Below are 27,716 nucleotides of genomic sequence, written 5' to 3'. Positions count from 1 at the left end.
TATAGCCCCAAACACGGGTAATTTCTTTTGCACTGGAAGAAGTACCTATCAGAGATATTCAACACACCAAGGCCAGTTATTTTATCCTGTACAGAGCCCCAGACAGTAGCTCCACAGTGTCCCATCCATTATACATGTACTGTGAATCAGCTGAAAATGGTCTTACAAATTCTTTTGTAACGTAAATATCATGGCCTACTGAACAGAGATATCACAAACACCACAGCAAGTCATCTTATCCTGTATACGGGGTCCTATAGGTTACAGTAGCAAAACACCCAAGAAATTTGCAAAGGAAGCATACTTCTGTATAGTGCACAACCGAGATGACCATATTACGAAAACCAGTCATTTCATCCTGTACTGGGCCCAGTACAGTAGCTATAAAGTGCCCCTCCCCCACATAATTATTATGACATCATTTAGTTGAAAAGAGTCATAGATGTTTTTCTTTTACAATCGAAGTAGGCCTTAGTTTACATCATAGATACCCAAAACATCAAAGCCAGTTAGGTTTTCCCAGCCAATTTCGCACTCTTGTCTGTTCATTTGATAGAAGGTTCGAATTCGTAAAATGGGTATTCAAATTGGCTGGTACCTATACGTTCACTCAAATTCGCCTTGACTTGCCGAAAAGGGTATTTCAGTCATTACATTTCGCGAAAGACAGTCAAATTCCAAACGTGTTCATTCAAATTCAAATCATGCTATTTCTTTGTTTCAGATCATTTTAACGTGTCTTTCTAATTGTGTTTTCGTTTCATCTATAAATTACTGTTATAAAGCAGTAAAAGTATCATATTTCTTATCTAGTATAACTGGATTTGGTTGTTCTGTAACGCTCCTTCTCTTTCATATACATGTCATTATAGGCCTATACGTGTACCAGTAATGCAGATTAACTTCATTTTTTATAGTCATGACAGTACAATAGATACAGACGTATATCTCTAGAAAACATAGAAAGAATTATTTAAAAAAAAACATTTGAGGATCATAACCTTGACTTCCTGGAACTGGCCGACCGCTCGTATTAAAGCGCTCGTAACGGCCAGATAATTTGTGGCTTCTTACTTCTTCGGATTCAAAAAGCACGTTAAAAAAAACTGCTGTCAAAGTCTCTTAAACGAATACGAAAACATGAAATGTTATGATGCTTACAAAACAATAACTACGATGAAAGAAAATAAGGAAAGAGGTCAAGCATGAACATATCTGTTTAATTGACTGCAGAACATGTTAAATAAGAAGGCCAGAAATTAATTTGAATGAACGAGCGCAGCATGTGATCACGTGACTATATCATTATGAATTTATGAATGAACAGATAGTGGAATGGTGCTTGTCTTATACATGGATTTCAGTTGAAAAAGTGTTATTTAGAATAAGGTTAGAGGTAATGTGAATGTTTCAAAGTGAATTTGAATGAAGAGATTATGACATTGAACTACCATGTCATCTAGGCGAAATTTTTGCTAAATTTAATTCAACATTAAAGAACTCGATTAAAAGAGGTGCGAAATTGGCCCGGATGCAGGGCCCTTGACAGGTATAGCCCCAAGGTATTCCCACCCCATATGAATTAAGTGTTTTTAGTTGAAAAGAGTTATGTATGCATATTTTCCTTGGCAGTGGAATTATCAGCTGAGATACGTAAAACACAAACCCATCCAGTTATTTTTGTTCTTTAAGGGGCCTCCAGCGAGTAGCTGGAAATTGCTGCCGTATTGTTTTATTCTAAGTGAAAAGAATCACTGCTATGATTTCTTGTGCAATGGAAGTACCATAGTACTCAACGAGGTATCAAAAACACCGAAACCAGTTATATAGCTGTACGGGGCCCCACGAAGTGTTCCTAAAGTGTCCCCACATGTAATTCCACTATCAAGATCTGCATCCCGATCTATTCAATCTGTCAGATCGGGAGAGAGCGGCAAAAGTGTACTGGGACCGGGAGCATCGTAGCAGCAGCGTTTGGGTGATGGGGTTGGATCTGGCAATTTTACAGATCGGGAAGAAATTTTGAACTGGTTCAAAATTTCTTCCCCATCTCCCCATCAAGATTGACCTATTTTGAATCGTAGCTCAAACGGGGAGAGAGCATTGACAGTGTAAATACCGTGGGATGAGCGTAACAATTCCAGGTTTTTCTGAACGTAGTAACAACGGCACAAGAACGGGAAGTAGTCTAAACTAGACACCGACGACATGGTCCCGCTGCTGCGCCGCTTTCTTGATCAAAGCACGACCTTCCCACTTTAACGACGCTCTCACTAAGTTCTCTACTCTCGTATAAAATCAAGGCCTATTCCTACGACGCTTCATTCCTGCTTCGATAACGCTGTTGGCCGCTTTAGCTACGCTGTTCCTACAATTTCCAAGACTCAATTACGCATGTCTTCCGCTCTTGCCGCTCTAAAATCGAACGTAGCCGATACGCTGGAAAATGTTTGCCAGAACAGCAAAACTGATGATGATGAGGAGGACGTTGTCGTTGTCGCGAAAATGAAGACGAAGGAGCGCATATTTAAAAAGAAGAAGAGATGCAAACAATAAAGAGAATAAAGCAAAGCAGCTACTGTCTGGGGCCCCGTGAAGGATGAAATATCTGACTTTGGTATTTTGGATATCAGATGGGTACTACTTCCATTGCAAAGGAAATTAGCCGTGACCCTTTTCGGCTGAATGAAACCAATGTGTGTGTGTGTGTGTGTGTGTGTGTGTGTGTGTAGGGGCACTTTGGGGCTACTGTCTGGGGCCCCGTACAGGATAAAATAACTGGCTTTAGTGCTTTGGATATCTCTGATGAGTACTACTTCCGATTACAAAAGAAAGTAGCCGTAACCATTGCAACACAGATATCAAAAACACCAAATTGCAACACAGCCAGGAAAACATGTGGTCTCCGGCATAAATTCTCTTTGCAGGATAAAACCGGTTGAGAGGTGCGATTCCTGGGAGAATCCGTGGTGATGTTGACACTTATTACAGGGGATAAGTGTGAAACTTGAACCTGTCTCCTTTTTTTCTTCCCACCCCTCCCCCCCCCCACACACGCACCCTCTCTCTCTCTCTCTCTCTCTCTCTCTCTCTTCTCATTACATGTGGAAAGTTTGCTATTTATATTTTATTTTGTATTTTCATCCAGTTACCATGATGTCCCTTTCCCAAATGCTGTGATTATCTCAGGGTCAGTTGTCTGTACTACAAACTTCATTTTAACACTTCCAACAAACAAATAAATCACACAAAAGGTAGCAAAATGAACATCTGTAACAATGACACCCTATGCAACCCCTCCCATCACTATAGCATACCAGCCGGTACATTAAAATGCACATGAACATTTTTGTTTCTACAATATTTAAAATACTTATCTTGGTTCTCTGACTGAAACATAGTTCCTTGTATGTAGTACCCCCTATAGACTTTGTTTAGTAAATAACTGGCATAGATTGTTTTTACATGACTTTGCATTAACAGGGTACATTCTGATGGTTTGCGTAAGAACAAACATTCCTATTTAATAAAAAAGAAAACATTTAGTTTTTGTTTGCACTTTGCACAAAAGTATTAGATTGTTTTCATTGATACAAAATTGTCATAAAATCATACATGATTTTATACGTGAACTTTTTGAATGTGGTTACTTGAACAGTATTTTAGATATCAGAAAAAAACTGCTGAAGAATTAAAAAGCTATAATAGGTACGTTTTGAAGGACATTATGAATGTCTATCTGCATTTGTGTGTGTGTGTGTGTGTGTGTGTGTGTGTGTGTGTGTGTGTGTGTGTGTGTGTGTGTGTGTGTGTGTGTAGGGGCACTTTGGGGCTACTGTCTGGGGCCCCGTACAGGATAAAATAACTGGCTTTAGTGCTTTGGATATCTCTGATGAGTACTACTTCCGATTACAAAAGAAAGTAGCCGTAACCCTTATCAGCTGAATAAAATCAATGTGTGTGTGTGTGTGGGGGGGGGGGGTGGAGAAGGGGGTAAGGGGGCAATTTGGGGCTACTGTCTGGGGCCCCGTGCAGGATAAAATATCTGGCTTTGGTATTTTGGATTTCTCTGATGAGTACTACTTCCATTGCAAAAGAAATTAGCCGTGACCCTTTTCAGCTGAATGAAACTCTTGTGTGAGTATGTGTGTGTGTGTGGGGGGGGGGGGGCACTTTGGGGCTACTGTCTGGGGCCCCGTACAGGATAAAATAGCTGGCTTTGGTGTTTTGTATATCTCTGATGGGTACTACTTCCATTGCAAAAGAAATTAGCCGTGACCCTTTTCAGCTGAATAACACAATATTTGTGGGGCCCTTTGGGGCTACTGTCTGGGGCCCCGTACAGGATAAAATAGCTGGCATTGCTGTTTTCATGATAAGTACACCCAAAGGAACAATATCCACCAACTTTTGTCCGTGACCCCCTTCGGCTGAATAAATCCATTTTTCGGGGTCCCTTTTTGTGGCCCCTAGGCTTACGGTACAGGATATGACTTGCCAGCAATTCATTTTATTGACCCTTGGCCACATCCTTATATGATGAGACCATCAAAAATTGTGACCCTTTTCAGCTGAATAAATGCTCTGGGCCCCCGGTCTATAGCCTTAATAAGATCCTTGACAGATTAAAAAAAAAGAATGGCAGAAAGCACCATTATGACAATGGGATTTCAATTTGTTTAGAAAAGTCATACCCCCCCCCCCCCCCGAAAAAAGGGGGGGGGGGGTGAACCTCAAAGTCCAAGAACTATGGTTTTATCAAAATTCGTCTGATATTCTATAACCAAATATAGAGCTTGGTTGGTGCTATAAAGACATTGATGACAGTAGTTCAAGTGTACTACAAATCCAGGGATGCGGGGCACGAGGCCATGGGGGTGGGGGAGGCTTCAACTCCCCTCCCTAGCCCCCTTTCCGGGGGGGGGGGGGGGTGAAGCTTAAGATTCCCAATTTCTGGAATTTTTAATCTTCTTCTGTCGAACCGAAAAAGATAGAGCTACGTTAATGCTATGCAGACACTATAGTTACTGAAATTTCAGGTTTAATGATGACGGATCCAGGGGTACCCTGATTTTTTTTTTTGGGGGGGGGGTGTAAGAGGGAGGAGGGGGATTTTCCACATTTTCTGTACGTTCTCGAAAAATCTTAAGGGATTTTCACCTAACTTGATATTGATTTGTAAAAATGATCCCCCTACCCCGCCGAAGAGGAGGGATGGGTGGGGGGGGGGGGGGGAGAGAAGTTGAAGCCTCAGAGTCCCTAAACTCTGGACTTTTTTATAATCTTCTGTAGAACCGAAAAAGACATAACTAAGTTAGTGCTATATATGAAGACATTACTGACTGAAATCTCATGTCTAATTATGACGGGTGCAGGCTGGGGTGCCCTGATCGGGGTTGGGTCGGGTGAGGGGGAGGAGGGGGATTGTCCAAATTTTCTCCATCTTCTTGAAAAAAAAAATACACACAAAAAAACCTATGACGAATTTTCACCGCCGAAACCCCAAAGATGGGAAGAGGTGGAGCCCCCCCCCCCCATCTCAGCCCCTCGAAAGGGGCCGAGACGAGGGGCTGGGGTCGTTCGGGTGGAATTCAGAATGTCAGGTATTTCTTGAAAACCCTACGCATGACAAAAGGAATACATATTTGAAGACATTTTCTGTACAACTAAGAGTAATAGAACACAATTTTATCACATTTTTGGGAAGGTTGGCCTACTTTGATGAAATTTCATGTCTGCTTATCACGTGGTGGCTACCCTCGTCTTAGCCCCCGCTGTGGGGAAAGGGAACAAATTGGACATGTTGCCCCTTCGAACAAAGTGGGATTCTAGTACCCTAGAGATGCTACCTCTCACGTTTGGTGAAAATCCGTAAGGCTTTCAGAACCCCATAACCAAAACAGATTTGCGTTTATCATCTGGTAAAAATTCCTTGAAAGCAGTTTGGAAAACCTGTTTCTGCCGAGAAAAAGAGTTGGTAAATGCACCCAAAAGATTTCTCAAACAGATGCAAAAATTGGTGTATGTGTGTGTGTGGAGGGGGGGGGGGGTTCATTTTCTCAAATTAAGATCATATCACCATAAAATGCAATCTGCCAAGTGTGTGAAAATTCGTTTTAGATTTTTCAAGAAGATGATGAAAATGTGGAAAATCCCCCCCTCATCTGGGCACCCCTGGATTCGCCATAATCAAATATGAAATTTCAGTCATTAATGTCTCCATTAGCACTAACTTACCTCTATCTTTTCCGGTTTGACAGAAGAAGAGTTTAGGGACTCTGAGGCTTCAACCCCCCCCCCCCCCTTCGGCGGGGGGGGGGGGGGCTCATTTTATCAGTGAAGATCATACTACCATAAACATGCTATCTGCCAAGTTTGATGAAAATCCGTCGTAGATTTTTCAAGAAGATGCTGAAAATGTGGAAAATTCCCCTCTTCCCCCCATCTGGGCACCCCTGGATCCGCCATAATCAAACATGAAATTTCAGTCATTAATGTCTTCATTATCACTAACTTACCTCTATCTTTTCTGGTTTGACAGAAGGAGATTTAAAAAATCCAGAGATTAGGGATCTCATGCTTCATATCCCCCCGCCCCCCCCCCCCCACCCCTTGGTGGTGGTGGGGGGGGGGGGTAGGACTCATTTAAACAAATAAAGATCATAACACCAAAAAGATGCTATTTGCAACGTTTGGTGATAATCTGTCGTGAGATTTACCGAGAAGATGCTGAAAAGGTGGACAATCCCCCTCCTCGATCTGCGTCACCCCCCCCCCCCAAAAAAAAAAAAAAATCAGGGCACCCCTGGATCCGCTATAATCAGAAATGAAATTTCAGTCATTAATGTCTTCAAAGCACCAACTTAGTTCAATCTTTTTCTGGTTCGGCAGAAGAAGAGAGCAAAAAAATCTATATAGTTCAGGGACTCTGAGGCTTTACCCCCCCCCCCCCCCCCTCCGCTGGTGGTGGTGGTGGGGGGGGGGGGGGCTCATTTTAAAAATTACGACCATATCACTATTTAGATGCTATCTGCCAAATCTGGTAAAAATCCGTTGTTGGGTTTACAAGAAAATGTTGAAAATGTAAAAAAAAAAAAAAAGGTAGTCGCTATACAGGTGGTGGCTAAGACATGTGGTAAAGGTAGTAATGATCCATCCGTAGGTTTGATTGAGAGTTTCTCTTTCATCTGTACATACATTACTATAGGTGAAATGAACGGTTTGCACATATCCCGGTGGCTTTTGCACATTTCCCGGCAAAATTGAACATTTGCACTTTTCCCGGCGTCACGTTTGCACATTTCCCGTTGATGAAATTTAGAGGTTTGCACATTTCCCGGCGAGACGTTTGCACATTTCCCGGCGTTTGCACATTTCCCGGCGAGACGTTTGCACATTTTCCGGCGTTTGCACATTTCCCGGTGTTTGCACATTTCCCGACTCCACACCCCCCCCCCCCCCACCTTGTCCATTCAAAAATCGAAAATACTTTAGAAGGTGGTGTATAATCGTTTACTTAAATTTTGGAATGAATATGATATTCTAGCTGATAATCAATTCCGGTTCCGGAAAAGCATACAACCACCCACGCTATATCATTACTCGTTGAGAAAGTTGCGAAAGCTATTGACACAAAGTGGCATACAGTCGGTCTGTTTCTGGCCTTTGACACAATAGACCACGAAATACTTTTGTACAAATTAAATCATTACGGTATTCGTGGAAAGGCCTTGGAGTAGTTCAGAAGTTTCCTTCCTGGAAGAACTCATCTATCAATTTGTTAGCCCCCGTTCCACTATGCCGTTCTCGCTACGATTTGACAATTTTCTCAGGTCGGGAAGGATCGGGTAAAACCTGAGCCGATCTGGACACAGTACGATGTTAGAACGCTCTAAGTACGCTGCAGTTACGACTACCAAGTGCTTGCTACGCTCTTACTACGATGATCGGGAATTAGACATTGCGATCTCTGCCGCTGCCGGTACGCTTTAGAACGATGTAGCTACGCTGTTAGTGCGATGTTGCCGATGTTATCCGATCAATGCACGCTGTATCTACGCTCTGAACGATCTATACGATCTTATCACGCTGTTACCCCGTTCAGAGAGCTGAAAAGTGCCCGATGTGCCCCGATGTACCCCGATTCGACTGTGGGTCAGCAGTCAGTCAACTTATTAGCATGCAGAACCGAAGAAATATACTATGGACCTCGAAGATTCATTCTTCTTTTTTTACTTTTGATTTTCAAAGTTGTTGTTGCTTCGTTATTCTCACTACTCTTTCTTCATCAGCGAGCCCGTGCTTCTGTGCCTCCAGTGCCCTGGTTATGACCCACCATTTCCCTCTCCTCTCCCCTCCTCCCCCCCCCCCCCTTGTCCACCTCGGACTTACTACCTTCTTCACTACTATATCTTTCTATCCTCTCATCAATTTTTTCCTTACAAGAGAGCCGCCATGTGTTTGTTAATGTGCGTCCGTATGTGTGCATGTATGTGTGTATTACTCTGTCTGTCTTTTTTTTTTTTTGCTACCGCTTAGGGAAATTTGTTGTTGTTGTTTTTTGCAATTATATATTTTTCTCTATGAGGGGACTGCATTCTAATACTACAAGCTCTGCTTTTTAGCAGTCCCCTCCATTTCCAGCAATATTTTGTATGCATTTACCACAGTGACGTAACTGTTATTTGTATCTCTGTTGATAATTTGCCTGCATCTCTTTTACAACGTTATTCTGTTCATCGCATTGTAGTACTGATTTCATGACGTCTGTGTATATGAGCGTTTCTTTGTATTTTTTATTATTTGTTTGTTGGAAGTGAAATAAATCAACTTGAACTTGAACTTGAAGAGCCTCCTCAACTCACGGTTCTTTTGCAGCAATGCATTTTATAAACAAAGACGTGCTGATTTTTCAAAGGATTTTTCTTGATGTCCTTGCTTTTATAGTCCGTCTTCCTCCAGTTGTAGATGATTTCATATTCTTCAAAATTCTGTTATGTCCTCTTCCTCCTCTTTCAGCATCACGTGCAGTCTCTCTTTCTTCGCCTTTTGGGTAGCTGCTTCGCTGCTTTCTTCTCTTCTTTTTCTTCATCTCTTCTTCTTCTTCGAAAATTACAGCTAAAATTACTTCCCGTTCTTGTGCCGATGTTACTACGCTCAGAAAGACCTTGTTACGCTCATCCCGCTGCGTTTACGCCGTCATTACGCTCTCCCCGCTGCGTTTACGCTGTCACTACGCTCTCCTCGCTTGCCGTACGATTAAAAATATGTCAATTTTGATCGGGGAGATCGGGAAGAAATTTTGAACCGGTTCAAAATTTCTTCCCGATCTGAAAAACTGCCCGCTCCAACCCCGACCTCCACACGCTGCTGCTACGATGCTTCCGATCCCCGTACGCTTTTGCCGCTCTCTCCCGATCTGCTAGATCGGGACAGATCGGGGTCCAAATCGTGATAGTGGAACGGGGGCTGTACAGTGAATAATCCCGACTCTGAAATAAACTCAATTTACTGTAGTGTTCCACAGGGCTCCCTTTTGGGTCCTCTTTTATTCATTCTATATATCAATGACATTCGCAATTCCTCCTCTCTGCTGTCATTTCTTCTGTTTGCAGATGACACAAGTCTTTTTTATTCTCACTCAGATCCTTATGTATTGCTCGATTCCGTGAATAATGAGTTGCAACTAGCATTTGAATGGATTCAGGCGAATGCATTATCGGTCAATATAAATAAGACTAATTATATGGTTTTCAGTAACACAATAAAGTCTCTTCCAGGTTTAGTATTAGTGAATGGATTGCAGTTTAATCAAATATATTCAGCAAAATCTCAGGTATTTATATTGATAGCAATCTTTCCTGGAAGGTTCATGTTGATTATATATGTAAGTTGTTGTGTAAAAATGTTGCAGTTATTCACAAATTGAAATATCTCTTCCCAAAGCCAATATTGCATTCTCTCTATTCAACTCTATCATTACCATACTTGAATTACGGGATATTGGGGGATATTGGCCTGGGGGAACTGCTCAAAGACTAAAATTGATTCGTTATTTTTAATTCAGAAAAAGGCCTTGCAGATTATAAATCGTGCACATTTTTTGGATCATACAAATGAATTGTTTGTTTCCAGTAAATTACTAAAAAGTTTCTGATTTGTATTTGTATCACGATGGAATTTTTATGTATAAATTGAATGTCGGCGAATTTCCTAGCATATTTTCTTCAATGATTGTTAAAAACAGTAAAATCCACATTAACCTACAAGACACAGTGGGTCATATCACTTTCCCCCGTTCGTACAGTTTTAGCCCTTAAGACAATTCAATTCAATTCTATAGTTTGTTTATTTCCATCATCAAAAAAGAAAAAGAGAACATGATTCAAAGCGGTACAATTTATCAATTTGTCATTCGTCTGACAAGGGCAGATTTTTTGTCAAATATAACATAAAGTATATGCACGAATGATGTCATAAAAAAGAAACAATGCACTTTTTCATGGCAACAAAAGAGTAAGTAATCATAACGATGGAAAACAGTGTTCCACTAAAAAGCCAAGCTTGTAAGAAGTGGAACATTGGAAACAAAACAAAATACCGACAGCACCAATTTGTTATACCAATAAGATATATTCATATTAAATTCTTCAATATACCATTGTACATTTGCTCATTGATATATGATGCTGATACTATAAAAAATACATACTATGATTTTAGAATGTAAACATTGTAAACTATATGACATAGCACATTTATGGCACAGACACCATTTGGCCGTGTATGCCAGGAAAATGTGACCAAAAAGGAAGATATACACGCTGCCAAACAAAACAATAACGACAACAACAACAATAACAACACAAAACACAGTGGTTCCGAATCGACGTATTCTCTTATTCTTTTCTTTAATCTGTACACGTTTATCTCAGTTATGTTCGGATGTACACATTGTATGTTTTATTGTTTTGAAAACAAAAAGAAATGACTGTATTTCATTTGTAATATAATATTCAATGCAGAAAATTCCAAATAGATTTATTTTGAATTGAATTGAATTGAATTGAATTGAAAAACAGAAATGAAGATAAATGCACACACACAGTTACTGGACATCGAAGAACGAGGAAAGAGGGGCAGGGAAGAAAGGACAAAAAAAAAGGAAAAGGAAAGGAATGGAAAAGGTCGATGGACACACTACAAAATATCAAGGACAAGTGAAACATGGCGGATTTTTCATAAACGGAATTAACTGGTATATATGGAAAGCAAATATTTTTAAGTTTATATTTGACTGTAATTAACTTAACAGATTCTTTTAAATCATTATCTAAGCTATTGCTTCTACCGGCCCTTCTTTCTAGAATGAGTTAGATTTAGCTTTCTGAGTTCCTTTAAGCCAAATCTAAAAGCCATTTTTTTTAAATCCTACGTTTAATCACTTGCCGTGATCACTCGATATATTGTGCTTATTCGCAATGATGCCTCGCTCGGGTGACTACATTTGCTTGATCAAAATATGCTACTTTACTTAGCATTGATACCTTGAGTTATCATGAACATTACATGCTATTTTGTACATTCCGTAGATTCTATCATAATTTCGACATATTGAATTCTGCATGTGTTTGGTCATCTTTCGTAACTAGCATGTTGTACTAAACGCTTATAACTTTGGAACCTACATCCTACAAGCTTTGCTTTTTAGAAGGTTCCTCAGAGTACACATCACTATAATATGTCCTTATACATTGTGCAATTTTATCTCAAATTGACTGTTGTGTTAAACATATTTTATATCGAAATCAAATGGAATATAAAACCTGAATATGAAATGTGGAATATGGAATATAAATTTTTCAAAAAAAAAATGTAAAAGAACGTGTTCCCCAAATAAACCGATCTTTGCTGTGGGATCACACTTGGTAACATTCCTTGCCATGACGTATCAAAGATGTGTGTTTGCATGTGGGAAATATGCAAATCAAAAGTATATTAGCACGGTTTCGTTTCAAAAGCCAAAATGGTTTCCATTTGGCACATATAGACGTGGCGTACACACGATAGTACCTGCCGTCGGCTGCTTTCACGAACGCACATGTAAGCGAGCACGTCAGTTAGGCTGCTGTGACGTCACGACATTCAATTGAATTTTGGCTCGTCAGCTCATTAGCATAACTCGCATCGAAAAAGGTGCATGTTTAGAATTCGATCACGAACTTTACTGCTGTGAAATTCTGTTCTTAGCGCAGCTTGGTCTAGTAGAATCAAGGAAGTACTAGGCTCGCCTATAGTACCTCGCCTATATATTGGTGTCGGTCTCATGGGCCTTGTTTGCTAAGCGTCGAACTCGTGGGCCTTTTATTTGCGTGGTGTCGAACTCATGGAGTACATGACTCGTGGGCTGTATGATTTGTAGATGTCAAACTCGTGACGTGTACCTGTGGAGTTTGAGGGCTAAGGAAGCCGGATCGTAATACAATCATTCAAGCTGGCGGGCAAAGTATAGTAGGAGAGACCAAAGCTTAAGTTTGCCTCGCCTAGGAATAAGGGGAAGTCTGTGAATCTATTCATAAATCATATTCTTGAAAATTGCTGAATTATTGAGCTTCATGGAAATGTAATTTTCAATCTGAAATCACGATAAAAACACGTGAATAGAGCATTTTTGACTTATCCCAAAAAGTGTCAACAGAGCGTTGATTTCCTAAGTGTTTTATCAGCATAACTCTACCTTTCCATGATGTACGAGAATTGGGTATGGTGCTTGGTGTTTTTCAAACTCACTTTAATACCTTCGGGTACTAGGATACTTTCTCTGTATAAAGGACAAAATGTTCGGGGCAAAGTTGTCATCTGTGACATCAGTGGTTAGTTTTTTTATTATTCAGTTATTTTGTTACCGCAAAAAGCTGGTGTTCTCAATATCAACTATCAGATTATTCAAATCCGATCAAACTCCCACTCGTTTTCTTTGTGTGTATACAACCCTGGTGAAGAACTGAAATGTTAGAGAACGTGCGGACGTGTTTCTCCGCCGGTCCCTTGGCCGTCATCATCCTGTGCGCCGTAAGTCTGGCGTACATCATGGCTTCGTTCGGCTCGTTGGCTTCCTTGCAAGGTAAGCGTTTGACATCATCGTGCAAACTTCTTATTCTCATGATCGCACATCCGGGTATCTAACGGCAGCTGGAGTGAAAACAAACCCACGACAGGCTTGTTTTTGAGACAAAATTATCCACTGTTCTTCATAATTGGCCTTTATATTCCATGAAACTGTCAGATATGGACCATCTTTATATTTCTGATAGCCACAAGAAAATTTAACGTTACTAACAAATATTGTACTAGGAATGGTAGATCGAGGATTTTTAACGCCGATCTGACAATGTGCGTATTTCCAGATGCCGATAATAATGAGAACGACAATTAACCAACTGCTTTTTCATCCCATTATGGAAACAATATCTTTTTGTTTAAAGTCGCTAATCGCTAAAATTAATGACAATATCTGATATTGAGAAAGAAAGATATTATTCAAAGGGGTGAAGGCTCAGGTTTGAGTTTCTTCAGTTTGTTTCCCTCTACAAATGAAAATTTGTTAAGATCGCAACTGCTGATCTGTAAATTAGCAAACATGTGGGAAAAAAGGAACCAATGGGACTCGAACCTGTCATCTACTGCTTTCCGGGCGGCGACACTACCACCAGGCTGTCCTTGGTTGCCGGCAGTGACACGATGAACATGGAACAAATACCCAAGCTCCGAGATTCCGACATTGTTATGTTAAGTAGTCCAAGGCGGACAAGGCATAGGATAAATGAAAGAAAGATATTATTCAGAGGGGTGAAGGCTCAGGTTTGAGTTTCTTCAGTTTGTCTCCCTCTACAAATGAAAATTTGTTAAGATCGCAACTGCTGATCTGTAAATTAACAAACATGTCGGAAAAAAGGAACCAGTGGGACTCGAACCTGTCATCTACTGCTTTCTGGGCAGCGACACTGCCTAATATCTAATATTGTTAGATACTATTCTGTGTCTAAAAGTTCTCTATTCCCTCCCTTCGAGATCATCGTCAGAGATTATCCACGAAACCGAAAACTGCGATCTACGTGTGATTGGTTTGCTCCACAATCATGTAGTACTTACAAGAATGATGATAGACAAGAAGAACGATTCCTGCCATTACTTCCATATGATTTTGACAAGATATGTTTATTTCATATCTACTACTACTGCTGTTACTGCTGTTATTACTGTTCCCATTTCTTGTAATACTCAGTAAAATCTCCAGATACTTAGGTAATGCTGATGAATTCATTCGTTTGTGTAACAGGCAGAATTCCCGTCAGAGCATCGTTTTTCCAGCAGGTGAGTACGGGAATGCCATATTACTTTAATATATTATATCGCCACGATATCATTTTACAGAGATTTATACATCTCCTACATTAAATTTCATGATAATTTTGTTTTGCGAATACAAGAATCATTGTTGTATGGTGTAAAGTTAATTGTCTACTTATACAACAGGTTTATCAACTTTAGATTCTGTAACTTTCAAAGAAATCTTCTGAAACGACATTAGATGTTCGTTACACCCGAAGGTTTGCTAATCCAAAAATGAAATAAGGTACCTCATTCCGAAGGTTTGCTTTTCCGAAAGACGCAAATTCCGTATACCCAGACGTTCGTTACAGTATTCCGAAAATGAAGCTGGTCAATCCGAACATAATATCGTGTATGTGGCGTTATTACGAATGGTCGTCATTCCGAAGGTTTGTTAATCCGATAAAGCAAAGAACGTGTCTTAGAACTTAATTTCGTTTTCGGATGAACGAACCTTCGAAACAACTAACCTTAACCGAAGTGGCTTACTTTCGCAATAAAAGTAACACACAAGCACACACACACACACACACACACACAATATATATATATATATATATATATATATATATATATATATATATATATATATATCGGGGCGGATCCAGGAATTCCGTAAAGGGGAGGCTCCTTTACAAAAAAAGGGGGGGCGCCAGAGGCACCCCATTTTTTCTTTTTATTTCTTTTGTTTTAGCAAAACTCATTTGTATAACCTTTACGTTCAGTCGGTTAGGAGAGTGACTATTCCCTTTTCTCTCTCGTCTCCACGCTTCGAACAGGGCAGTGAAAAATGGAGACCACCACAACCTGCGAACTTCCAGAACGCTAGCTGGTACGCCGACATGATGGTTGAACAGACCCGGCGACGAGCACTCGTTGATCAGGCCTGCGAACACGCGAACATGTCACGCAAACTTGACCTTGGTATCGACGGCAAGAATATCTTCAAAAGTGTTGGTCACCTACTCGTTGACGACAAGTACAAGATCCTGTTCGGCTTTATCCCAAAGGTTGGCTGCACGACGTGGAAGAGGGTGATGAGTAGTCTGCGAAGAACACACAGGGGGCACCAGTCTCAAGTCAGTACGTTAAAAGGATTCCGTGACAACTTAACAGAAATAACGTACCGTCTGCAAAGTTATCGCAAGGTTCTGTTTGTCCGAGAACCCATAACACGTATGCTGTCTGGCTATCTCAGCAAACTCCGCAATTTCAGGCGATTGCAGACTACGTGGGAAAGATATATCGGCCGAGCGATCGTCAAACGTTATCGTGGGTACAATCACGAGCAGAGATACGCGGATGCAGAGGTTAAACCGTGGATGAATATCACTTTGGCGGAGTATATTCAATTCATCACCGATATCGGCAGCAATATCGCTATGGACGTTCTCAATGATCACTGGCTTCCACTGAACGTTGTTTCCAATCCATGCCAGATTCATTACGACTTTATCGGGCATTACGAGAATCTCGCTGTGGAAGCCCCCTTTGCCATCCACTGGTTGGGCGTCGATGGTCTTATCCACTTTCCAGAGGTCCACGAGTCGCACGCCTCCAATTCCCTCGTAGAAGAATACTCACAAGTGCCGATCCATTTACTGAAGAAACTCTCCACGTACTACAGTTTCGACTATAAGGCATTCGGGTATAGAATAAATGATACAATTTCGTACCTTGTCAAAGGAATTTTTGATCAGGACGAAGATTTGTAAGAAAAAGTGAGCTGGTAGGCTCTTCTCGTCGTTCCTGTTTATCCTATACATCCCAAGGTATTAGAAACAAAGACAAATACTTTCCCAAAATCTCAGTTCGTCTTGTTTCACCGTGTATCTAGCATATACAGCAAAATGATAAACAGACAGATATATTAAAAGGAGGATTGCAGCGAAGTGTATGCTGGTGGGTTTGTAAGCTTGAAGGCAGAATACTGATCTGGCGTCTATAATGCACCATATTATAGATAGCTGTCCACGATTCTTTTATCAAGTTTGACACTCACATTGGTATCATTGTGTGTGTGTGTGTGTGTGTGTGTGTGTGTGTGTGTTAGAGAGTGTGTATTTATGTGGATTTGAAGGCAAACTACTGATGTGTAATAAATCCTTCGGTGAAATTTTTGAGTATGTGTTCCAGGTGCATGCGTGCGTGCTTCCATGTGTGTGTATATGTGTGAGTAGGTTTGAATGTGTCCGTCAGAAACGAACTTTGATATTTTACTATTTTGTGAAATTAATGAAATCTTCTGTCTATCGGATTTTCAGTATTCAATGATTCCCCAGAAAGGAGTACCCGGTACGCAGGAATTTATATAGTGAATTCTTCGTCACTCATTTTGACGAAAGCATTTCTGAAAAGGTATGAGATTCCATGAGCACACAAAAAAAGAATGATGCTTTTTTGATGTGCTTCGAAACACTCTCTACATTCAAGAGTTATCTTCTATTAGCGTCATTTTTGACGTATCAGTTCCACTCTTTATGCTATACGACTTATCATTAAATGCTAAACCAACTAGAATTTTCATCAACGCAGAAAGCGACCCGTGTAGCACTTTTATAGATTTGTGTATATACTAGGATGTTTGTTTTGATTTTGTACTTACAGTGAGTATGCTGAACTGGCTGTATGAGTGTCATGATTGATATACAAACATGTCGGACATGTGTTTTGTGGGCCTTGATGGAAGACGCTATGTAAAGTATGGATTCATTGCCTTGAATAATAGCATAAGGCTTACTGATAGGTATATACCTTTTAGTTTTGCACTTTCGTTTAGATGTAGTGTCCCTATGGAATATAATTAAAGCCTAGATCAAGATTGTGCACCTTGTTGCAGATCATTTTGTTTTATCAGCATAACACTTTGCGTACAATAAGTCATTACTATTAAGGAAATACTCTTCTTATTTCTAAAGGGCATATAAAACCCGCCAAAAAGTCATTATATAACACGCTGCATTAGGCTAGTCCTAATTCATATGTAAGAGAAAGTGTGACTGTAAAGCTGCTTGATTCGCAATGCATTCAGCGTGCCCATGATGGTTCCATTATATTGCCTACGAACACTATTGATAGAGACGTTGCGTTCCGATCACATGACAATACAAGGCATCATACGTCATGCATAATATGGAAGAATGGCGCCGTATCATGTGATATATGATTGTCTAGATCTGACGAAGAAATCTAGCGCCTGTATCTTTACCCGTCCCTTTGTCTCCCCTGTAGTCCAGGCTCAAACCTACTTCGAAAATACACCCCTAGGCCCTCCAGCATTTGCAAAGTATATAGGGTGTGGCGCGGAGGAGGGGTGGTTGAGATGGCGGTAACGCAGTGTGCTTATTTTGGGATAGTATGTAGAGGGTATACAGTAGTTGGCATATATCAGGGTCTGTATACAGTACATAAAAAGAAACGACTAAATGTAAGACCAGCTTAAGGACGTTTCTTTCTTCAGTCTGTAGGGTTTGTTTGCATTTACCTTAGGCCTACCTATTTTGGCAGAGCAAATGCCAGCGGAGATTTTAAACAAAAACATCAACCTGAGTGTATGCCTAATTCATCTTAATTGATGACGGCAGACGTCGTTTTGGTAATATGGAGTGTGTGTTGTGTGTGGGCATTGGTATTGCACATGCTCATACTACAACTCCGCCGAATCTTTGCCAGTGCACTGTTTACACTCTTAAAACATCCGAGTCAGAACTGACCCGGAACTGGGTCCGTTGGGGTCACACACCGTTCTTGGTCAGAAATGACAAGGAATGGGGTCAGATATGACCCATTCAGAGTCATGAATTGGGTCAGGGTGACCCAATTCGGGGTCTTCATGACCAAATTTCAAGTCATTTTTTTTTACCCTGAACGGTGTGTGACCCCAACGGACCCAGTTCCGGGTCAGTTCTGACTCGGATGTTTTAAGAGTGTATACGCTCATGCACACGTGCAAGGTGTGTGTGTGTGTGTGTGTGTGTGTGTGTGTGTGTGTGTGTGTGAGTGTGTGTGTGTGTTTTTATGCATATTTTTTGTCTGGTTTACAAAATTTATGTTGCTTAGAAATTAGAGACGGCCTAAAAAAAAAAGGTTTGAGAGTTATTTCTATGAAACCTATAGAATTTCAACGCTTATTTGAGATCTTAGAGAACTTCAATTTTTAAGATTACTTCATGGAGCGGTTTATACTATAAGGATCACTTATTAAAATGTGGTTTTGTTGCTGATAACTTATGTTCTTTTGTAATCAAATTTCAGAAACTTACTCGCATTTATTTCGGAATTGCGTTAAAATCAAAGAATTTTGGCAGGAAACATGATTGAGTACTTTGTAATAGCAGAATTAAGAATGAAGATTGGCAAGATATACAAGTGGGCATTGAAGGGAATTCTCATAAAGTAAAAGGGTGCAATACAGTTATTTTGATAACCAAATTTATTATAAGGCAGGGTTACAAATGAAATTACCGTCATTAGCAGATTTGAATGAATGCACTCCCGTTATAACGAACACGGCTATGACGAAGTTCCAGTTATAACGAAGTAAAAATTCAGGCCGCAGCTTTATCCACTCTATGTATTTTTTATTGTTCCTTTGTTCGGTTATAACGAAATTTCGATACATTGTATAAGTAAACGAAAGAAAACCGTTGGTCCCGAGGACTTCGTTATAACGGTATGATAGTCCACTGTACATTAGGTACATATTGTGAGGAAGAAAAGAAAATCTCAATTAGAAGAAATAAATTGGGTTTACTTTATTGAAATGGGAGTGTGTTGAACATTACAAATAATAGCTTAGATGTATCCCCCCCCCCGACAGGCAGGCAGGTGTTTTTGTGTCCCCCTTTTATGTTTTTAACAACGGCGATATTTAAGTGGTAAAATTGTATATGGGTATAGGGTGGGAAGGAAAGGATGGGTAATTATCTATGGGCGGAGTGGGGTTTCCCTTTATTTTTTTTTCTCTTTTTTTTTTTTGGGGGGGGGGGGTAGTGTAAAGTAGATTAGTAAATTATATGGTTAGGAAGGGTAGTGATGTTACTTTATAGGAGGATGTGTTTTATGAAGATATAATATGCTTCCATTTTTTTTCTTCCGTCATTGCTGTACTATTGCCATTTTATTTGTCATATTGAAACATTAAAATGTATAATTATTTCAGTTATCTTTACAAGAATTATTCCCTTATGTTTGTACAGTAATACCAACGAGTATTGATGTATATTGTATTATTTGATTGGAAGTGTGTGTGTGTGTGTGTGTGTGTGTGTGTGTGTGTGTTGTATGTATTCTTTACTTTAGCTTCAATATCAGATTTATCAACTGATGTTGTTACATCGAAAGCTTCTGTCCAGGGAGGTGCTAGAGAAGGAGAGGTAACTAAAGCTTTCCTTTGAAGTCATGCGCGGCACCGCCGAGAAGTTATGCGTTCAACTACAGGTGTTACCCATGTGCTTTGACAAAAGAGAGCATCAATAATCGGGACTAGCGCTCTCACATCTAGAAATATTTGCTCCTACTGCAATTCGCTCTCTCTTTCAATGTGATGGCAACAATGAATTTGTGTACCTTGAATTGGAGCAGCGAATCAAAATGCAGTGTAAAACTCACAATTTTAAGAGCAAATAGTTTAAAAACACGCTGGAACACGCTTTAACGGAGTACTTTATTTGAAAGATCAAAATATCCCCTTATGAACAGATAGAAAATGAACATGCGGAAATGTGCGCATTATAGAAAAAAAAAAATTAGTTTTTTTTTTTAAGAGGGCCTAATTTTCATTTCCTTTCGTTTTGCGTTTTTGCGAAGTACATGTTGATAATATTGAATTCTTTCCTAAACTAGTCTAAATCAATTCCAGTATTTCATTTAAAATTTTGCGGTGAAATATAGCTTGTAATTCAACGAAAGGTGAAATGCGTTCTTCGTCTCCGAACTTCGTCTTGCAACTAGAGCGGTGCCGAGCATGACTTCAAAGCGTAATGGAATGCTAGACATCCCATTGTAACGCCTTGAACCCAAACATGTGTTCGCATGAATTACGAAGAGTTGCCACTCCATCCCTATAACACCTCCCTGTTCTGTCTAAACCTTAGCCACTCTTTATACATGTACTATAGGTACTTGACATGCTGGACAAGCCTTTGTACCCATTAATATACAGCAGTTGAAACACACACAGATAGATTGTATGCTCTTTTGCAGGATATAAACAAGCCGCAAATTGACTCTAAGAAGGAATGAACTGATGGTAGACATATGAATTATGTTTATAACATTTACGAGTCCATTGAGAATGAAATCGTGTATAGACAATTACCATCTATGATCTTTACATGTATTTTTTAAAGGGTACGAAGCACCACGCACGCTCTCTCTCACACACACGCATACATCCAACAATATGTATACTGTATGTACTGCAGGGTACTTATCATACAAGCCCTAAACTCACTGGCTCAAATCTGATGGTTACATATTTTTTTTTTTTTTTACATCTTACTTGCCCATTGAGGATGAAATCGTCGATTTATAGTATCGATACCTGTATTATTTCATGTGTGCAGTTTCTATTTCTTCATTTTCTGTATGATCGATGATAACCTATAACCGTACAAACTATACATTATACTAGTATCAAGTCAGTAAGAAAAAAAAATACATGGTACAATACATGTAATTAAGACGTATATCATAAGCGTAAATTCTTGAAGAGCCGGATTCTGGTGTCGATTATTTACAAACTGACCATTACGAACGGAGGCATACTGGACGTATAGCTCCAACCATATTCACTGTTGTCAGTTGTTGTCAGTTGGGACCCCCCCCCCCCCCCGATCGATTTATCATGGTAACAGCTGGCCCGAGTGCAATATGAGACAAGGAATATACGTCAGCTCTCTCAAACATACCACAGTTTTCTCTACGCCCATAAAGAATGATTAATAATGAGGATGAAAAGAGACCGACTTAAAGTCGAGAAAATACTTGATAGGCAAGAGCTATAATATACACCTATGGCAGGAAGATTTAATGTATTGTCAAAAAAAATTAGAGGAAATTGAAGATGATATAAATCGATTTGTATCGATTTAGTATCAAATTTCATATCGCTTTCAAAATACAAGGAATATTGAACTCGAAGTTCAATCCCCCAATACAAACTTTTGTAAAAACAACACGCTATGCAGTTATACGTGGCTCAATCATTTAACAATTTACCAGAGAAAATCATTTAAGAATAAAGTCTCGACCTCCCCCCCCCCCAAAAAAAAAAGAAAAATTAGTCCCACCCCTACCCCCTTTTTTTATTTCTGAAGTGGCTGATATCATTTTTCCCATGTCAGAGCTATGCTTGTTTTCATTCTGTAATTTTCTTTTACGTTTCACTATTTTTATGATTTTTGTTATCGTATGTCTTTCCCATATTATTAACTGCATAATCATTATTCCCTATTAGATATGATTATAAGACCGTAATATATAATTCAGACTAAGTTTAACTACATATATTTTTGTACACAATATTTGCTTCGTTGAGCTTCGCTACAATTAGCTTTCATGGTTGGTTTATACGACCCTTGTCTATGCATGCATGGTGTAAATTCGGGACTGTTGAAAAACAGACTCAAAGCTGACTCGAGTAATTTTATCTACGTTTAAGAAAATTAGGCAAAATAAAAAGCAGAATAAATAGAAAGATAAATAGATGAATAAATAAATACATAAATAAATAAATAAATAAATAAATAAATAAATAAATAAGTAAATTAACTGAATAACCAACAGATATCATACCTGCGTCGGCAAATGTTTGCTCTGTGTGTGTGTTAATAGGTAGTAATGACCATCAATTTGCCTTGATGTTGCTCTACGCACGTATTAGAAATAATCAGCAGCATGATCAATGGCGCTACTGAATTATCACGTCTTGTGCCTCATTTGATTACCATGATTATTACGAAAAAAATTATCCTCTTTTGTTGTTAGTTCGGATCTGCATCAAAGGATGCGTTTATATGCTCCATTTGCGATCCAAAACACTGATTAAAAACTTCGTTCATTTTAATTTTTCCGAGCTCGAGAAAGAGCCGATTTCCGTGAACATGCACTGTGCATTGTTGGTATGTAAACTGTACGTGATTTGAGAGAATCGCCGATCGGCAAAGCGCACCTTTATGTTCGTTTTGAATCGGCGTTTTGAAACAGCGTTTACATTATAATATATCAAAGAGAGTGGTTATACGCAACAAATGACCAAATCACATTTCAAATCGCTGACTATGGCCCAAAAGAGTAACGCACCTTTTCACACACACAGAAACACACACTTATGTCTCACTCTTTCTGTGCCTATAAAATATATATTATTCAAACCAGGGAGTTGGGAAGAGATTCTCTTCCCACCTCCCTGTTCAAACTGTATCTCTCCCTGCATGACACTATTGTGATCTCAATAGTTTGCTTGTTTGCTTTTGTTGTTGTTAATGTCGCGCACAGTATAGACCGGGGGCCTAGAAGATTTATTCAGCTGAAAAGGGTCACACTTTTTAATGGTCTCATTGTATAAGGATGTGGCTAAGGGTCAATAAAATGAATTGCTGGCAAGTCACATCCTGTACCGTAAGCCTAGGGACCACAAAAAGGGACCCCGAAAAATGGATTTATTCAGCCGAAGGGGGTCACGGACAAAAGTTGGTGGATATTGTTCCTTTGGGTGTACTTATCATGAAAGCAGCAATGCCAGCTATTTCATCCTGTACGGGGCCCCAGACAGTAGCCCCAAAGGGCCCCACAAATATGGTGTTATTCAGCTGAAAAGGGTCACGGCTAATTTCTTTTGCAATGGAAGTAGTTCCCATCAGAGTTATCCAAAACACCAATGCCAGCTATTTTTTATCCTGTACGGGGCCCCAGACAGTAGCCCCAAAGTGCCCCACCCCCATAGGCCATACGTACAAACACACACAAACATTAACTTTATTCGTACAGCTGAGAAGAGTCACGGCTAATTTCTTTTGCAATGGAAGTAGTACCCATCAGAGATATCAAAAACACCAAAGCCAGCTATTTTATCCATAAATTCAGTACGGGGCCCCGGACAGTAGCCCCAAAGGAGCCCCCCCCCCCCCCCCCCGGCACACACACACACACACATAGTTTCATTCAGCTAAAAAGGGTCACGGCTAATTTCTTTTGCAATGGAAGTAGTACCCATCAGAGATATCCAAAATACCAAAGCCAGTTATTTTATCCTGTACGGGGCCCCAGACAGTAGCCCCAAACACGGGTAATTTCTTTTGCGCTGGAAGAAGTACCTATCAGAGATATTCAACACACCAAGGCCAGTTATTTTATCCTGTACAGAGCCCCAGACAGTTAGCTCCACAGTGTCCCATCCATTATACATGTACTGTGAATCAGCTGAAAATGGTCTTACAAATTCTTTTGTAACGTAAATATCATGGCCTACTGAACAGAGATATCACAAACACCAAAGCAAGTCATCTTATCCTGTATACGGGGTCCTATAGGTTACAGTAGCAAAACACCCAAGAAATTTGCAAAGGAAGCATAGTTCTGTATAGTGCACAACCGAGATGACCATATTACGAAAACCAGTCATTTCATCCTGTACTGGGCCCAGTACAGTAGCCATAAAGTGCCCCTCCCCACATGATTATTATGACAACATTTAGCTGAAAAGAGTCATAGTTGTTTTTCTCTACAATCGAAGTAGGCCTTAGTTTACATCAAAGATACCCAAAACATCAAAGCCAGTTAGGTTTTCCCAGCCAATTTCGCACTTTTGTCTGTTCATTTGATAGAAGGTTCGAATTCGTAAAATGGGTATTCAAATTGGCTGGTACCCTACGTTCATTCAAATTCACCTTGACTTGCCGAAAAGGGTATTTCAGTCATTACATTTCGCGAAAGACAGTCAAATTCCAAACGTGTTCATTCAAATTCAAATCATGCTATTTCTTTGTTTCAGATCATTTTAACGTGTCTTTCTATGTGTGCTTTCGTTTCATCTATAAATTACTGTTATAAAGCAGTAAAAGTATCATATTTCTTATCTAGTATAACTGGATTTGGTTGTTCTGTAACGCTCCTTCTCTTTCATTTATACATGTCATTATAGGCATATACGTGTACCAGTAATGCAGATTAACTTCATTTTTTTACAGTCATGACAGCACAATAGATACAGACGTATATCTCTAGAAAACATAGAAAGAATTATTAAAAAAAAAATTGAGGATCATAACCTTGACTTCCTGGAACTGGCCGACCGCTCGTAATAAAGCGCTCGTAACGGCCAGATAATTTGTGGCTTCTTACTTCTTCGGATTTAAAAAGCACGTTAAAAAAAAAAAAACTGCTGTCAAAGTCTCTTAAACGAATACGAAAACATGAAATGTTATGATGCTTACAAAACAATAACTACGATGAAAGAAAATAAGGAAAGAGGTCAAGCATGAACATATCTGTTTAATAGACTGCAGAACATGTTAAATAAGAAGGCCAGAAATTGATTTGAATGAACGAGCGCAGCATGTGATCACGTGACTATATCATTATGAATTTATGAATGAACAGATAGTGGAATGGTGCTTGTCTTATATATGGATTTCAGTTGAAAAAGTGTTATTTAGAATAAGGTTAGAGGTAATGTGAATGTTTCAAAATGAATTTGAATGAAGAGATTATGAAATTGAACTACCATGTCATCTAGGCGAAATTTGTGCTAAATTTAATTCAACATTAAAGAACTCGATTAAAAGAGGTGCGAAATTGGCCCGGATGCAGGGCCCTTGACAGGTATAGCCCCAAGGTATTCCCACCCCATATGAATTAAGTGTTTTTAGTTGAAAAGAGTTATGTATGCATATTTTCCTTGGCAGTGGAATTATCAGCTGAGATACGTAAAACACAAACCCATCCAGTTATTTTCATTCTTTAAGGGGCCCCCAGCCAGTAGCTGGAAATTGCTGCCGTATTATTTTATTCTAAGTGAAAAGAATCACTGCTATAATTTCTTGTGCAATGGAAGTACCTTGGTACTCAACGATGTATCAAAAACACCGAAACCAGTTATATAGCTGTACGGGGCCCCACGAAGTGTTCCTAAAGTGTCCCCACATGTAATTCCACTATCAAGATCTGCATCCCGATCTATTCCATCTGTCACATCGGGAGAGAGCGGCAAAATGGTACTGGGACCGGGAGCATCGTAGCAGCAGCGTTTGGGTGATGGGGTGGGATCTGGCAATTTTACAGATCGGGAAGAAATTTTGAACTGGTTCAAAATTTCTTCCCCATCTCCCCATCAAGATTGACCTATTTTGAATCGTAGCTCAAACGGGGAGAGAGCAGTGACAGTGTAAATACCGTAGGATGAGCGTAACAATTCCAGGTTTTTCTGAACGTAGTAACAGCGGCACAAGAACGGGAAGTAGTCTAAACTAGACACCGACGACATGGTCCCGCTGCTGCGCCGCTTTCTTGATCAAAGCACGACCTTCCCACTTTAACGACGCTCTCACTAAGTTCCCTACTCTCGTATAAAATCAAGGCCTGTTCCTACGACGCTTCATTCCTGCTTCGATAACGCTGTTGGCCGCTTTAGCTACGCTGTTCCGACAATTTCCCAGACTCAATTACGCATGTCTTCCGCTCTCGCCGCTCTAAAATCGAACGTAGCCGATACGCTGGAAAATGTTTGCCAGAACAGCAAAACTGATGATGATGAGGAGGACGTTGTCGTTGTCGCGAAAATGAAGACGAAGGAGAGCATATTTAAAAAGAAGAAGAGATGCAAACAATAAAGAGAATAAAGCAAAACACTTTGGAGCTACTGTCTGGGGCCCCGTGAAGGATGAAATATCTGACTTTGGTATTTTGGATATCAGATGGGTACTACTTCCATTGCAAAGGAAATTAGCCGTGACCCTTTTTGGCTGAATGAAACCAATGTGTGTGTGTGTGTGTGTGTGTGTGTGTGTGTGTGTGTGTGTGTGTGTGTGTGTGTGTAGGGGCACTTTGGGGCTACTGTCTGGGGCCCCGTACAGGATAAAATAACTGGCTTTAGTGCTTTGGATATCTCTGATGAGTACTACTTCCGATTACAAAAGAAAGTAGCCGTAACCATTGCAACACAGATATCAAAAACACCAAATTGCAACACAGCCAGGGAAACATGTGGTCTCCGGCATAAATTCTCTTTGCAGGATAAAACCGGTTGAGAGGTGCGATTCCTGGGAGAATCCGTGGTGATGTTGACACTTATTACAGGGGATAAGTGTGAAACTTGAACCTGTCTCCTTTTTTCTTCCCACCCCTCCCCCCCCCCCCACACACACGCACCCTCTCTCTCTCTCTCTCTCTCTCTCTCTCTCTCTCTCTCTTCTCATTACATGTGGAAAGTTTGCTATTTATATTTTATTTTGTATTTTCATCCAGTTACCATGATGTCCCTATCCCAAATGCTGTGATTATCTCAGGGTCAGTTGTATGTACTACAAACTTCATTTTAACACTTCCAACAAACAAATAAATCACACAAAAGGTAGCAACATGAGCATCTGTAACAATGACACCCTATGCAACCCCTCCCATCACTATAGCATACCAGCCGGTAATGCATTATTCTCTTCTTATTCTTTTTTTCATTTTTTGAAAAAAAAATGATAATTAAGGTCTATTCAGATATCCAGTGGAACGGATGAAACATCTGTGTGCTATTCTCATGGCTAGCTTTTTATGTGATATTTAATAATGCTATAACAAGTAAACCCACACAAATCATCATCAAAAACTGGGATACAGAATTGAAACAAAAATGATATGTATTTTAAGCAACAGCTGGCTGTCTGCTTATTACTATAATACATCATCTAACTGCGGAGGTACATATACATGTGTACCTCCTTGATCTAACACACCCTTTACAAGTCACTGTAAAGCTAGATATTTTCACAGTATGAAATTTTTGTGAATCGCCACTAGCACTCAATGCATATAATGTAGATATTAAAGAACTTTCGCATGGGTATTCTAATTTCCCAAAACTTGGCTGTCTCTAAATTCACGACATTAAAATGCACATGAACATTTCTGTTTCTACAGTATTTAAAATACTTATCTTGGTTCTCTGACTGAAACATAGTTCCTTGTATGTAGTACCCCCTATAGACTTTGTTTAGTAAATAACTGGCATAGATTGTTTTTACATGACTTTGCATTAACAGGGTACATTCTGATGGTTTGCGTAAGAATAAACATTCCTATTCAATGAAAAAGGAAACATTTAGTTTTTGTTT

General features: G+C 39.7%; 1 protein-coding gene across 1 annotated transcript in view; it reads left to right on the top strand.

Moving 5' to 3' along the window:
* The window catches only part of LOC139723882 (carbohydrate sulfotransferase 14-like), a 32,228-nt gene extending 12,727 nt beyond the window's left edge, over positions 1–19,501 (top strand). Inside the window, exons 2-4 of the mRNA XM_071635091.1 lie at positions 13,002–13,123; positions 14,339–14,373; positions 15,171–19,501. Of these exons, the coding sequence (XP_071491192.1) occupies positions 13,009–13,123; positions 14,339–14,373; positions 15,171–16,106 (1,086 nt within the window). The 5' untranslated portion in view covers positions 13,002–13,008 and the 3' untranslated portion in view covers positions 16,107–19,501. The remainder of the gene's footprint in view (positions 1–13,001; positions 13,124–14,338; positions 14,374–15,170) is intronic.
* The last annotated feature ends 8,215 nt before the right edge of the window (positions 19,502–27,716 follow it).

Source organism: Diadema antillarum, unplaced genomic scaffold, assembly GCF_040938485.1.
Source record: "Diadema antillarum isolate AM-2024a unplaced genomic scaffold, OU_Dant_1.0 scf00000201, whole genome shotgun sequence".
Classification (NCBI taxonomy): Eukaryota; Metazoa; Echinodermata; class Echinoidea; order Diadematoida; family Diadematidae; genus Diadema; species Diadema antillarum.
The sequence above is the reverse complement of the archived record's forward strand: the minus strand, read 5'-3'. Positions and strand labels throughout refer to the sequence as shown.